Consider the following 14,166-nt stretch of genomic DNA (forward strand, 5'->3'; position numbering starts at 1 on the left):
AGCCCTTGGAGGTAAGGGATAGCAACCGGCCGCAGGAAATTATCCAAGTATCGTTGGGCCGTCATAGTGCCCTGAATACGAACTAGAGGTGATATGAAATTGAACGCAATTGCGCCCCAAACCATTATGCCACGTTGCCGTGCGGTGGGACGTTCCACAGTTACTGCCGGATTAGATCTGTCTCCACGTCGACGCCACACACGTATGCGGCGACTATTACTGGATAAACAGAAGCGGGACTCATCTGAGAACACGACATTTCGCCATTCTGTCATCCACGTCGCTCTACTCCGGCACCATACTCAACGTTGCTGTCTATGTTGTGGGGTCAATGGCAGTCTTCTTAGCGGACGCCGTGATTGCAGATCACGTGCGACCAAACGACGGGAAGTGGTTCTGGTTGACACGGGAACATTCAGGGTATCTTAAACCTGCTGCAGAATCGAGGAACAAATGACTTGTGGGTCTGCTACAGCTTGTCGGTGGATGCGTCGATCCATGCGTTCTGGCGTCACTCTGGCTGCCCCTGCACCCCTCAATCTTGCCACATTTCGTTGTTCCAACCATCTTCGGCACAGCCGATGCACCGTGCTCGCATCCATGTTGGTATCAGCTGCGATTTGACATACGGACCAACCAGGGGCGCCGACTTGGAAAAATTATTGGGGGGGCCGGATGTCACTGGGGTTTAGGGAGTATGTTAAAGCACGGAGCCCCCCCCCCCCCGAAAAAATTCAGATTTTTGTGCTTTGAAAATGCCAACTTACATATTTTCTGGTGTGTATAATTTATACAAACAAACATATGTGGCAGGGCGTTTTCAAAGTAAAACAATCTAAAAATTGGTACACAAATTATCTGCTTCAATTAGATCATGTCACTTGCCTTAAGTGAGGGATAATTTTACAGTTCCATTTTGTGGGGAGATGTGCAGTACCATAGCTAGGCTACGGCACTATACAAGGTAGTGCACTTGAGTTGCATGGAAAGGCACTCCCAGTGGCACCGATTCAAAACAACTATTGGGGAGAGGGTACCATAACGGGGGCCTTGCCAGTTGAAATTTTCTAAATTTGAGATAAAAAATAGTGAGTTTTAAAGTTTTTTAAGCATTTTGGAGTCACATGATCAACATTAGAACCCCAAAAACTCGACTCTCGGTAAATCGACACTCTGAGAAAATCGACGACACATTTTTTGGCTTTGAAAAAAAAATAGAAAAAATGGTATTTTTGTGAAAAGCTAATTTAATAATTATACTTTTAGTCTATTAGCAGTGAATATATATCTCTGAAAAGATTGAAATGATATTTAAATAAATCTAAACTATCATTAAAAGAATAAAGCATAAAAGATTGATGTCGCACTTTGATTACTAAAAGTGAAATAACTAATTTAAGCTTCCTTTGAATAAGGCTCAGAGTTCATTAAATAAAAATAATGTCTCAAAATTAATGCTTTAATAGAGTTAAAAAAGTTAATAAACAGATATCTTCATTAACTCTAATAATTGAAGAAAACTATCACGCCTTCCATTAAATGTACAAATCAAACCCTGATATATTTTTTCCAGATCAGCAACACATATTTAGATGAGATAGCCGCCGACGACAGACTTCATCCGAAGGTTTGCGCACTGGGACAAATTCTATGAGTGCTCTCAGCACCGTAACACTATCCTTATTCACACCACTCGTTTTCAATTAACCTGCTTACTACAGCAATAGTTATTTGTTTTAATTCATTACTGAATGTATTTTACAATGTAACTATCTTCAAACAAGGAAAGTAAAAAATACCAACATAATTTTGTGATTTTAGAAACCACAATATGACAAATAATGTTCTTAAATTATTGAGGGGGCTCTGCCCCCCAAAACAAACTATTGAGGGGGCTCGGGCCCCCTCAAGCCCCATGGAGTCGGCGCCACTGGGACCAACCTCCCCTTCTCAGTCCGATCACCATACCCCTCGTAAAATCGTCTATCTGCTCGAAGTGCCTTCGTTGACGGCGGCCTGGCTCGTGTTACACGTATCCTCTAAGACAAAATCAAAATTTCTTCGATTATTCTCCAGTCAGAAATAACGACACGAATATTGCCATCCTGCAAGTTCCTTCCCTTATATGTTACTTCACGTGCGTCGGAGAGCTGCGCATTTCACATCATTTACATAACACAGTGATGTACGTCTACTCTAAAATTTGCATAAATTTCTGAACACTCCTTCTTGGTGTTGCATTTTCAATGTTGAGCAGTGTATACAGGCGAACCGAAAACCTTTTAAATTTTCTATTACAGACAAAGCCGTGCGGGTACCACTAGTGATTAGTAAAGATGACTAACATGAAAATTCTTTTGACATTGAAAAGCATGCCCGATGCACTTGGAAGTAGAAAATAAAAAAGATTATTACCTTTTTCTACAGACACTACGAAGCTAACACATTTTAAAATGCAGCGAATTCTGGGAAGTGTGGGAGAAACGAGTAGAATGCAAGTCATATTCATAATTTTGTGTTTCCGTGAAAATGAAATGCTTAACTAATTGCACGAGGAAACGATGACAGGTAGCAATGGAAACTCCGTAACGGATATTTTGGCCTTAACCGTTGACTTTAACCTGATGCATCATTCGTAGAATTATTGCAACATTGAGAAACGAAAATGAAAGTAAGAGTTGTGTTTCCCGCTAATTTATTGTAATGAAACTCAAATTCATTCTTAGTTTTATAACAAATATTAAATTTAAAAAGAAAGAAGGGGGGGGGGAAGAAGAAGAAGACGCAGTTGTGAATCGGTTATTAACAAATTGGAGGGGAGGGGTTGGAGATCCTCTTAAAGTAGAACCAAGGTTGTTTAGTTTAAACCACTTTGGTTTAAACCATGGTTCAAACCAAGTATTTTTCTTTTGATATTTCTTTTGAAAAGCTACATGGTTTCCCCAAATGTTGTCATAACTTTTACAGATTATTGGAACATGTAAAATCCAACTAGTGCAAAGTAACCAGCAAAGCTTTAGAGAATAAATTACAAATTAATAAATGTTCAGGCTTGTTTATTTATTACTTTTATGTAATGCAAGTTTGCTAAATAGATTTCTTTTTTTTAAGCAATGCAATTTTTCCAACTAGGTACATTTAAATATACAAGGCAGACCAACTAAGTTATTCTAAAATTACATGGAGAAAAAATCCTAGTTTGTTGTCTTTATTTGTTCATTCATTTTCAGTCTTTTACGTTTCAAAATAGCCCAAGAAATATATTTCAGATAAAACTTCATTTTATTTAATTGCCTAATTACTACGCCTAATGTATAGAGATAAATCATGTATAACTGAAGGCATCGATAGTGTATTTTAATTTTATCTCTGTAGAATACATAAATCACATGAGAGGGAAAAAAATAACTAAAGAAACCCAAAAGCACTTACAGACCAGTAAGTTTAGGATTTTTTGCTCCACAAATTTGTAATTAAGAAATATTTTCAGAAGTAGTTCCTCATAGCATGTAGAGCAAATCCTAAAAAGTCCTTAAGTTTGTATGTGAGCTTCCATCCAAAATGGTGGATCAAAGATGATCGCCTAATACTTTTTTCCTTCCTGATATCTCTGTCAAAAGTAAAGATTTTTCAGTTATAAAAAAATCTGTATGCTCCAAAAGTAATATTGTTTCGATAGATTTATTCAAAAGCAACAGTCTCAGAATTTTTCCACCTCACTCCTCTTTGTTTCTCTACAATGTTAGCTGATAATTCACCCGTTATCCATAAAAAACCATTGCTTCACACAAAGAGAAATTTTTTTCAGAATAAACCCGAACCTGACGTATTCGAGGCATACGAATTTTTATAGATCTGTCTTATCCCGTTCCAATGCGTGGATAAGAAATCATCTTTCTGTGATGGACGAGTTGATCAGCAGCTGTTTAACACTAGGCCCTACTGATTCAATAATGAAGTGCTGGTAAAAAAAAAAAAAAAAAAAAAAAAAGCATCATCCTCGCATTTTCAGAACAATGGGATTATGTGAGAAGTTTTGGTCGACCGATTAACGATGAATGTATGAAATTCTGCAAACCTTATGAAATAAACATTTAACAGCAGGAATCTGATAATGGGGTTGTTTCCTTCAGTCAAAAGTACTACTTTTAGTCACTGAAATTGATAGAATGAGTAAAAAAAAATAACATGGAGCCAGAAAATACTTTCATTTTCCCAACAGATATTTTTCAATTAAATTTTTTAAATGTCCGATTTTGAAAACAAGGCGTGGTCCTTATGACGTCACAAATGATGCAATTTGGCGCGTCTTTCTACCACGTTTCCACGTTATGATAATCATGATGCGAATTAAGTATTGCGCTCTACGCTTGCTATCAACCCTATCGTTGCCAATACACGTGAGTAAAGATGCGAATTAAATATTCTTCTCCGTGAATGGCAACACTGAATGGCATTTCATCGTTTGTGATGTCACACGACAGAAACGTAAACAATAAAAGCGCACCGATTTAAGTATTTTTTAAAAATATTAAACTTGAACAAATTATTTAAAAAATGGTCAGATCCTATATTTTTAAGCATGCTCTTTCAGAAAAAAATACCTTTAAAATTTTGGAAACGACCCCATTGTTTACGCAGATCGTGGCTGTTTCCGGGCCAAGGCAAACTACTGACCCCATGCTCATTTTTCCATTTCTGAACCTGCGTATGAGTTTAGAGAAAAAAAAAATTACTTAACCCTATGTCAATTTAAGTCTAATGGCAGGATTAAGGTTTTTAAATTGTTACTTATCAGTTTTGCCCTATGGCACGGAGCAGAATCAGCCTGGAAAATGACGTTTGGAACGGAAGTAAAGTGGTCCCGGATAGTAGGAAGCAATTTCTCCTCCAAAATGCCAATATACACCTGAGCGTTTACTGTTCCTTGCACAAAGTGAAGCCCACCAACTCCTTGGTCAAAAATACATCCCCAAATCATCTGGGATGCGGGATGCTTGACTGTGTGTTGAGTGCAGTTGGGATGATATTCCTCTCTTTTGCGGCGCGGGTGATGCAATTTTTTTTACCACCACTGTAGCTGCTACACTTGATTTTTTTTACTATTTCTCAGAGAAACTCGATCAAAAAGCGAGGGTTGTTGAGGGGGTTATTTATACCTGAAATGATTTAGTAAATTATCTTTTGATTTGAGAACAGCAGAAATCCTGGCGAAAAGCTGTAGAAGGCTGAACAGGACACTCATTTCTTAATAACAACCCCTTTTTCCCTCTGAAGTTTAAATTCCCCATTAGAAATTCTTAAAACTGAATGCAGCAATTTTTCAGCAATATATTTTTATTTTATTGTCATTTAGTTTTATGGACACTTAAATTTAAAAAATCATTCTTGTGTAACTATTTGCTATATAAAATGTTTAAAAAATACGATTTTAAGATTAAAATGACCTTTTTATCTCTACTAATAATAAAGCTGAAAGTCTCTGTGTCCGGATCTCTATGTAGACTGTTCGGCCGATTTTCTTGAAATTCGGCACAAAATTAGTTTGTAGCATGGAGGTGTGCACCTGGAAGAGATTTTTCAAAAATTCGATTTTGTTCTTTTTCTATTTCAATTTTAAGAACACTTTACCGAGCAAATTATCATAACGCGGACGAGTAATTTACCAAATTAGCATAACGTGGAACCGTAACATGGGAGAGCGAATGAACATAGCCAATTGGCGAGAAATTCATCATCCATTATTTGTAAATATACACGCGACCCACATGACCTTTTAATTTTCTACTACGGGCAAAGCCGTGCGGGTACCGCTAGTTAAAAATAAAAGCTTTGAACCGTTTTTGACGAACTTTTATTGTTACTGAGAGTGTTTTTTTTTTTTTTTTTTTATTCTCACTTCATATCAAAAAAGGAATTTTGAACCATTTTACAATTTATAGTAGTTTCAAGGAGTTAAATACATCACATTCAATTTTCAAAGAGAAAATTTGCATTTCAGACAAAAAACACAATTAACAGATCTTATATGAGGTAGTGAGAAGCAAAGGTAAGTAAGTGGCAAAATTTGCAGATAACCAGTGCAAATAGTAGGGGACCCTCTCATTTGTCCTGGACAAGAGATTGTACTAGCATCCCTGGTAGGTGCTGCTGTACAGCATGGTTTAGAAAAAAAATCAATGAAAGCCTACCTAGGACGTTATCTTTAAACGCGTTTTACTCGAAAGTTGAAGATGTCCACTTACATTGCTTTGCTTCTCACTGCCTCATATGTATATAGCTTTTTAAAGAGAAAACAAGGAAAACAGAAGCACCAATTCATGCACAGTACATAGCATTTTTCAGAATCGAAAAATAATTACTATTGATTAAGATACGAGGGAAATGATTTCAAAAATAATACTCCAAAAAAATCATTTTAGTAGCGCATGTGTGGTGCTGCATATTACGTAGAATATAGAAATTTTAGCTTTTGGTGTCAAAACAAATGTTTGAAATTTTTTATTGGTTATTTTAGGTTATACATCGAAACAATTGTTATTTATAGAACGTACAAGTTTTTTTCAGAACTGAAAAATCTTCACTTTTACATAGTATATATATGAGGGAGCAAAAAGTACCTGGCGGCCATCTTTGATCCGCCTTTTTGGATAGAAGCTCACGTAGGAACTTAGAGGACTTTTCAGGATTCGCTCTACACATGTTCAGGAATTAATCCTGAGAAATTTATCCAATTATAAATTTGTGGGGCATCGACCCTATTTTCAGCCTAAGTTTTCCTGGCTATTAGAGCAGGCAGAAAATGCGTCTAATGCCCACACACTTTTTGGCATTGACGATGGAGTCAGAGAAAGAATAAAAAGATGTATAAAATTAAAAAAATAGGAATATCTGTGTAACTCTGTGCTCTTGTAATAAAATTTAATTTCAAACTTTTCACCTTTCAAAGAACTTTTTTTCTCAATACAATGAAAACAGTCCCCTTTAGGAATGGTGGAATAATCAATAGGGTTTGCTGGGGTAAAGTGGTCATAAAATCGTAGGTTTGAACCTTAGGTGGATAATAAAACAATAAATTCTTTAAAAACTTCAACTTTTTTTGTTGTTGTTTTACATTGTTTTATTAAAGATCGTGCAACATTGAATTTCAGGGGAAAAATATTTAATTTAAGTAGTTTTATAACACTTTCATTTCTCTATGTATTTATGACCACTTTACCCCGTGGGGTGGGGGAAAGTGGTCATAGCATGGGGTAAAATGGTCATAGTTAAAATTAGATGCAAAACCGTTACAAATAACCCTAATATTTGTATATTTCGTTTATTTTTATAGTTACAAGTATATGCGCGAGTACATTTGGGTATACACGAGTATACATGTATAAACATGTATACGTGATTACCTACAGGAGTGCATACGTGTTTACACGAGTATCTACGTATCACGTGTATGTACGAGTATTACGCGTACAAACGAACATCATATGCGTGTATGCACTTATATCTCGAGTATATACTTGCATAGCTGAGTATATACGAGCATAGTAGACGTATATACGCATGTATAAGTGTACGTACGTACATATACGAGTATACACGAGTTAATTCGTGAATACATCCAGTGCGTGCTTGTACATGACTACTCACGTATATATATACACGAAAGCATGAGTATATACGTGTGTTTACGTGTAAACACGGTTATATACCTGTTTAGACGTATATAGGTACATTTACGTGTATACACCAGTACATGTATGTATACACGAGTATATCTGCTAATATACATGTATGCTTACAGATGAATTCAAGCTCTTGGGCAAAAATCTAAGGGGTGCGAGAGGGGAGGATAAGAAGCAAAGAATCATGTGAAACTTATGGTCGCTGACGCGCTACATGCACACAAAGTCAGAAACTGATAGATTCAAACCAGGTCACAAATTTGTTACACAAAGATGATTTTACCCAACATTTTAGTTTTTAAGAAATATTTAGAGCAGTTGTTAAAAGTTACGGTCTCTATTAGCTCCAATACACGCATCGCAACAAAGGCGCAGCGATTGATGAAAGTTTTTCAAATGTCTCGTTATTTCAACAGAGAGTGCTTTGTGATTACAACGCATGTATTACAGCTGCAGGCAGCAAATTTCATCAATCGCTTTAAAACTTTCTTAAGACCTAAAATATTGTGTAAAATTGTCTTTGTGTAGTAAATTTGTGACCTGTTTTGCATCCATCAGTTTCCGGCTTTGCGTGCATGTAGCGCGTCGGCGTTGTGTTTGTGACTATAGGGTCTGGTGGGGTAAAGTGGTCATAAAATCGTAGGTTTTCAACTTTGGTGGATAATAAATACAACAAATAATTTAAAAACCTCAACTTTTTTTGTTGTTATTTTACATTGCATTATTAAAGAAAAAATATTGATTTAATTAGTTTTATAACACTTTCTTTTCCCTTTGTATTTATGACCGCTTTACCCCATGGGATGGGGGAAAGTGGTCATAGCATGGGATAAAGTGGTCATAGTTAAAAATAAATGCAAAACCGTGTTAAATAACCCTAATATTTGTATATTTCAGTTATTTTTATGGTTACAAGTATATGCACTAATATATGCGTGTATTCACGAGTATATACGTGTCGTGTAAACATGAGTAATCACGTTCATATATGAGTAGATACCGTGCATACCTGAGTATATACATGTATAGTAGACGTATATACGCATATATGTACAAGTGTACATGTGGGTATATACATAACTGTACATAAATGTATATACGGGTATACACGAGTTAATTCGTGGATGCATCCAGTGCGTGTTTGTACGTGTCTACTCACGTATATACACGTATATATGGAAGCACGAGTATATACGTATGTATACGTGTAAACACAATTATATACCTGAAAAAACGTATATACGTACATTTATGTGTCCGTACATACTCGTCAACCAGTACATATATGTATTCACTAGTATATACGCTTACATACATGTATGCCTACAGAGTGAATCCAAGCTCTTGAGCAAAAATCTAAGGGGTGTGAGAGGTGAGGATAAAAAGCAAAGAATAATAAGGAGTTTATGGTCGTTGACGCGCTACATGCACACAAAGCCAGAAACTGATGGATGCAAAACAGGTCACAAATTTTTTACACAAAAATGATTTTACTCAAAATTTAGTTTTTAAGAAATATTTAGAGCACTTTTTAAAAGTTACGGCCCGTAGTAGTTCTAATACACGCATCGCAACAAAGGCGCAGCGACGGATGAAAGTTTTTCAAAAGTCTCGTTATTAAAACAGAGAGTGCTTTGTGATTGCGACGCATGCATTACAGCTGCAGGCCGCAAATTTCTTCAATCGCTTTAAAACCTTCTTACAACCTAAAATGTTGTGCAAATTTGTCTTAGTGTAACAAATTTGTGACCTGTTTTGCATCCATCAGTCTTTGGCTTTGCGTGCATGTAGCGCGTCAGCATTGTGTTTGTGACCATGTATTCCTTGGGTTTCTTGCTTCTTATCCTCCCCTCTAACACCTGGTAAAATTTTTCCCAAGAGTTTAAACTAACCCTGTATACTTGTATGTCATATGCTTGTATGTAAGTATCTACTCGAGTACGTACGTGTATATACGTGTCTACCTGAGTATATAAGTGTTCGTATACATACGAGTAAAAGCAAGTATATACTTATATAGTCGAATGTATATCTGCATAGATAAAAAAATACCCATATCGCAGATACCCATATACGTATTTATTGGTGCATTTATGTGAATACGTTTGTATACGTGCCTACACGAGTATATGCGTATGCATGCGTATATACTCGTATATTTAACCCCATTTACGGTAAAAACAATACATATTAAGTGAAATTAATATTTAATTCACATCTGCCTTATACATAACTCTTAAGTGGCATTAGATAAAAATATTCGTTAAGCATAATATTATGACCACTTTACCCCATCTTACTGAAATTGTTCTAAAAAATTATCTAAAATAGATTCAGCTAACTGCTAATGAGTAAGCAATCTTAAGACATGTAGGAAGCTTCCTGTGCCGTCAATCTGTTCATAATTCTAACAAACAAAATTTCCCAAAGAAGTTAAAAGAGGTGTTTAGATTTTTAAAATTTTCATATTTACACAAAATATTTTTTTTTTACCAAATAAAATTTTGCCAGGTTTGGAAATTTTGTATTCAAAATGTAGTTTCTAACTCCCTGAACCTAAAATAAAATTTTCACATTCACTCGAACATTTATTTCTAAGCTATAGGCATTTATTTGACGTATGACCACTTTCCCACACCAGACCCTACATTTCTTATGATTCTTACTTCTTATCCTTCCCTCAAACACCTTTTAGTATTTTGTCTAAGAGTTTAAATTCATCCTGTACATTTATATCATAAGCTTGTATGTAAGTGTCTACTCGAGTACACACGCGTATATACGTATCTACCGCAGATGAATTCATTAATAAATGCATACGTAAGTGATTTCGTAAATTATTGAGTAAGTAAACGAAATGAACTATTTCGTTTTGCCCCATCCTCTTTGTCCCGCGTGCACTTCACTACCTAACTGCACAAAACATAAAAAATAAAAATAAGCTTAATATAAAAAATAAATAAATGCTGCACCGAATATTAGGTAGATCTCAATTAGTACTTAAAATGCTAAGAACGAGAAATCATTTCATAATAGCAAAAATGATTTTTGACTTAAAGCAATATGAGTATCAATTTTTAAAAAATGCTTGTATTATCATATGCTTTGATCGTCAGAGGTAATTTTTTTCTTGACTGGAATAGACTGCATGTATCAGTACATAGCTAAAATATTACCAGGTAGCACTGAAACAAGAGTTAATATTTCAGCACTTCACTTTGCCCTACATTCCCCTACCTGTCAAACAGTGAAAGAATTTTTGAAGTAGGTGCAGTGGTTCCAGATTTTGCCCTCGAAATCAATAAACGAAGGTGCAAAACTCTCTCTTTATAATATTAGCATAGATGTTTGAAGAATATTGTTTGCATTTATTATAGTCGACTGTCATGCTGATTGAGGAGAAAATGGGTCTACTAAAAAAATCATTTCTATAAATTAACTTTGCACATAGACTTTTCTTCGTCAGATTTGACAGGGCATTTCTGTCGAGAAGTGCAGCGAAAATCATATTCAGAGTAAATGCTAATTGGTTTGAAAGATCGCAACCTATACAGCATAGTGTGCACACGTGCACAGGTGGATCAATCCAACACTCCCTTATGCAATTTAGCCAAAGTTTGAAAGTATGAATCATATGAATATTATTTGTTCAGACGAGTTTGGAAATTCTTAAAAGTGTTAGGTTTGAATCACTCCATATTATTCGGAATACACATTAAATCAGATTTGAGGCAGTGAGAAACAAAGGGATGTAAGTAGAAAATTTTCAAAATTATGCATTGCGCAGAAAAGTATTACGTGATGCAATCTTTCGAAAACTTGTAAAAGAAGCCAGGGCCGTATACAAAGGGGGTTCTTAGAGTTAGCCCCCCTCCCGCGAAAAGTTCGGTTTGACATTTAATTGTTTATATTTAAAAATTTCCAAAAAATAGTGTTCGAAAGCTCAAATGTCTTTCATATGTATATTAATTGCATGAAACGCTTTCATAATAGATAACCCGACGACTTGAAAATTAAGCACAAATAGCGCAAAGCTCCGAATGAAAATTTTTAAACCCTCCTCGAAATTATTTTCTGTTTACGGCTCTGAAAGATGCTAAATACTATTGCTCGAAAATTAGAACGCTGAAGTACAATTCTGCACCTGTGAGGTAAAGAGCACTGTCTCACGGAAACTAAACTTTCCACGAAATTTGTTTGAAGTCCGTTTACCTCCAAATCACGCTGGTTTTGAGGTAACGCAGCGCTGTTTCAAACCGTCTTATTTTTACCTTTAGGACTTAAAAACTTATTCTCCACAACCTTTTTTTTTTCTGTAGAGGAGAGTCTGGAGAAATGGACGGAGCTACACTTTTGTAGAAAAATGTGAAAAATTATTTCCAGCTTGTCCAAAAGATGTAGACTCTCGCTGCTACATTTGCTGGACAAGCTAGAAAAGCTTTTTCACGTTTTATTTTGGAACAAATGCAGCACCGGTCCCATTCTTCCTGACTCTCTCCTACCAATCTAGCTGTTTTAATAGGTGGTCCTACTACCCTTAATTTCTAACAAAACAAAGCGCCAAAAAAGTAGTGATTTTTATAATGTTTGATTTAGGGGCATATTCAACTGTAACAGAATTCGATCGAATCAAATACAATCATTAATACAATCGATCAGAAATTTTCTTTGCCACTATAAGAAGTAAATTTCTTAGCTACGTTTAAATAGAATCCGATCTATTCGAAGACAACTGAGTTGAATATGCCTCTTCTAGAATAGAATACAGGAACTGAATTACTCGATGTTACTGAATATTTTAACGATTCAAATTGCATTTTTCTAATATATACGAAAATTAGAAACTCACGAAGTGTAAAAGTGTGAGAAATTCTCACACACCTGGGGTGGTTTCCATCAGTTAAAAGTACTACTTTTAGTCATTGAAATGTATAGAATGAGCAAAAAAAAAAAAAAAAAACATGGTCTTAGAAAATGCTTTCATTTTCCCAACAGTTATTTTTAAAATTAATTTTTTAAAATGTCCGATTTTTCAAACAAGGCGTGGTCTTGATGACGTCACAAATGATGCACTTTGCCGCATCTTTTTACTATGTTTCCACGTCATGATAGTCAAGCAGCGAATTAAATATCGCGCTCTGCGCTTGCTATCAACCACATCGTTGCCAATACACGTGAATAAAGATGCGAATTAAATATTTTGCACCGTGAATGGCATTTCATCATTTGTGATGTCATCGACAGAAGCGTTTAAACAATGAAAGCGCTCCGATTTAAATAATTTTTTTTTAATATTAAACGTAAACAAATTTGTCAAAAAAGGGTCAGATCCTTGTTTTTAAACATGCTCTTTCAGAAAAAAATACTTTTAAAGTTTTGGAAACGACCCCATTGTTCAACTTCGCCAGGTTTCATTGCCCCACATTTAAGGGGTGGATAGCCATTTGCACTCACTCGAAAATTCTGACGCATAGTTTCCCGTCTAAAGATACAGAAAATGAAACACCTTTCTTAGAAATTTATTTTTATTTACATTATACGTGTTCATAAAAATTTTGATTTCATTGACAATACATTGAAATCCATATGTATATATATGTATATATTTTCTTTTGTCTTTAGAGTTATCAAAATAAAAGAGTTCTCATCTAATTTAGTCTTCTCGCTTAGGGTTGGGAAAACGCATGTCTACGAGTATGTTCTCTAGCCAGTCGGTCGTGTTCCTTGCGATTGGAGAGGTATAAGCTGGCGATGTGAGGAACAAGGGGGTCCTTCGGGTTGCAATCCGACAGCAGGGAGCAAACCGAAAGTAGCACCGAAGACACTGTCAGGGCCGGACTCCACGAATTCTTCAGGATATCCAAGCAAAGGTGACCCCGTGAACTCACGTTGCAGTGATAAATCTCAGTCAGAAACTTCACCTACAGCACAGAAAATTATCATTTTGAGCGAACGCACAATACAAAAAATAAAAGTTAAAGAAAACCCCCGACTGAGTCGCAAATGTAGAATCAAGAGGGAAAATTTAAAGTCCCTTTAAAAGCATTATACTATATTAAAAATCAATTTCAAGTATTTTATTTGCTAACAAAAAGAAGCTGGCAATATATATATAAATTTTAAATCATTGCTTTTCATTTCCTTGTCGGTCAACAATGAATTCGGTTACCAATCGTGTGAATAAATTCTTAGGCGTATTTCAAATCTGTTATTAAAAAGCGTTATGATTCGAATTCTATAAAACATGGAAGTTTTAAACACATTCTGTCAGACACAGAAAAAATTACTCTTTATTTTGGTATTAAATTTTTAGATATGTTTCTACTACAAAAATTGCGAAAAACCTTTTGGAGGTTTTTAATTAATATCTTCGTTAATTAATGTCATCCGAAGACGCAACCTAGCTAAGAACACGCTCGATCAACTCTCTTTTCGAACAATTTTTTTTTCAAAACCGGTTCATCCGTTTAGGCGCTAAAGTGCC

The 14,166-nt window shown here is 35.5% G+C and overlaps 1 protein-coding gene across 1 annotated transcript in view; it reads right to left on the reverse strand.

Moving 5' to 3' along the window:
* Positions 1-13,348: 13,348 nt before the first annotated feature.
* Positions 13,349-14,166, reverse strand: part of LOC129233652 (ubiquitin-conjugating enzyme E2 E1-like) — a 28,901-nt gene continuing 28,083 nt past the window's right edge. The window contains exon 3 of the mRNA XM_054867625.1: positions 13,349-13,603. Coding sequence (XP_054723600.1) covers positions 13,349-13,603 — 255 coding nt within the window. The remainder of the gene's footprint in view (positions 13,604-14,166) is intronic.

Source organism: Uloborus diversus, unplaced genomic scaffold, assembly GCF_026930045.1.
Source record: "Uloborus diversus isolate 005 unplaced genomic scaffold, Udiv.v.3.1 scaffold_582, whole genome shotgun sequence".
NCBI lineage: Eukaryota > Metazoa > Arthropoda > Arachnida > Araneae > Uloboridae > Uloborus > Uloborus diversus.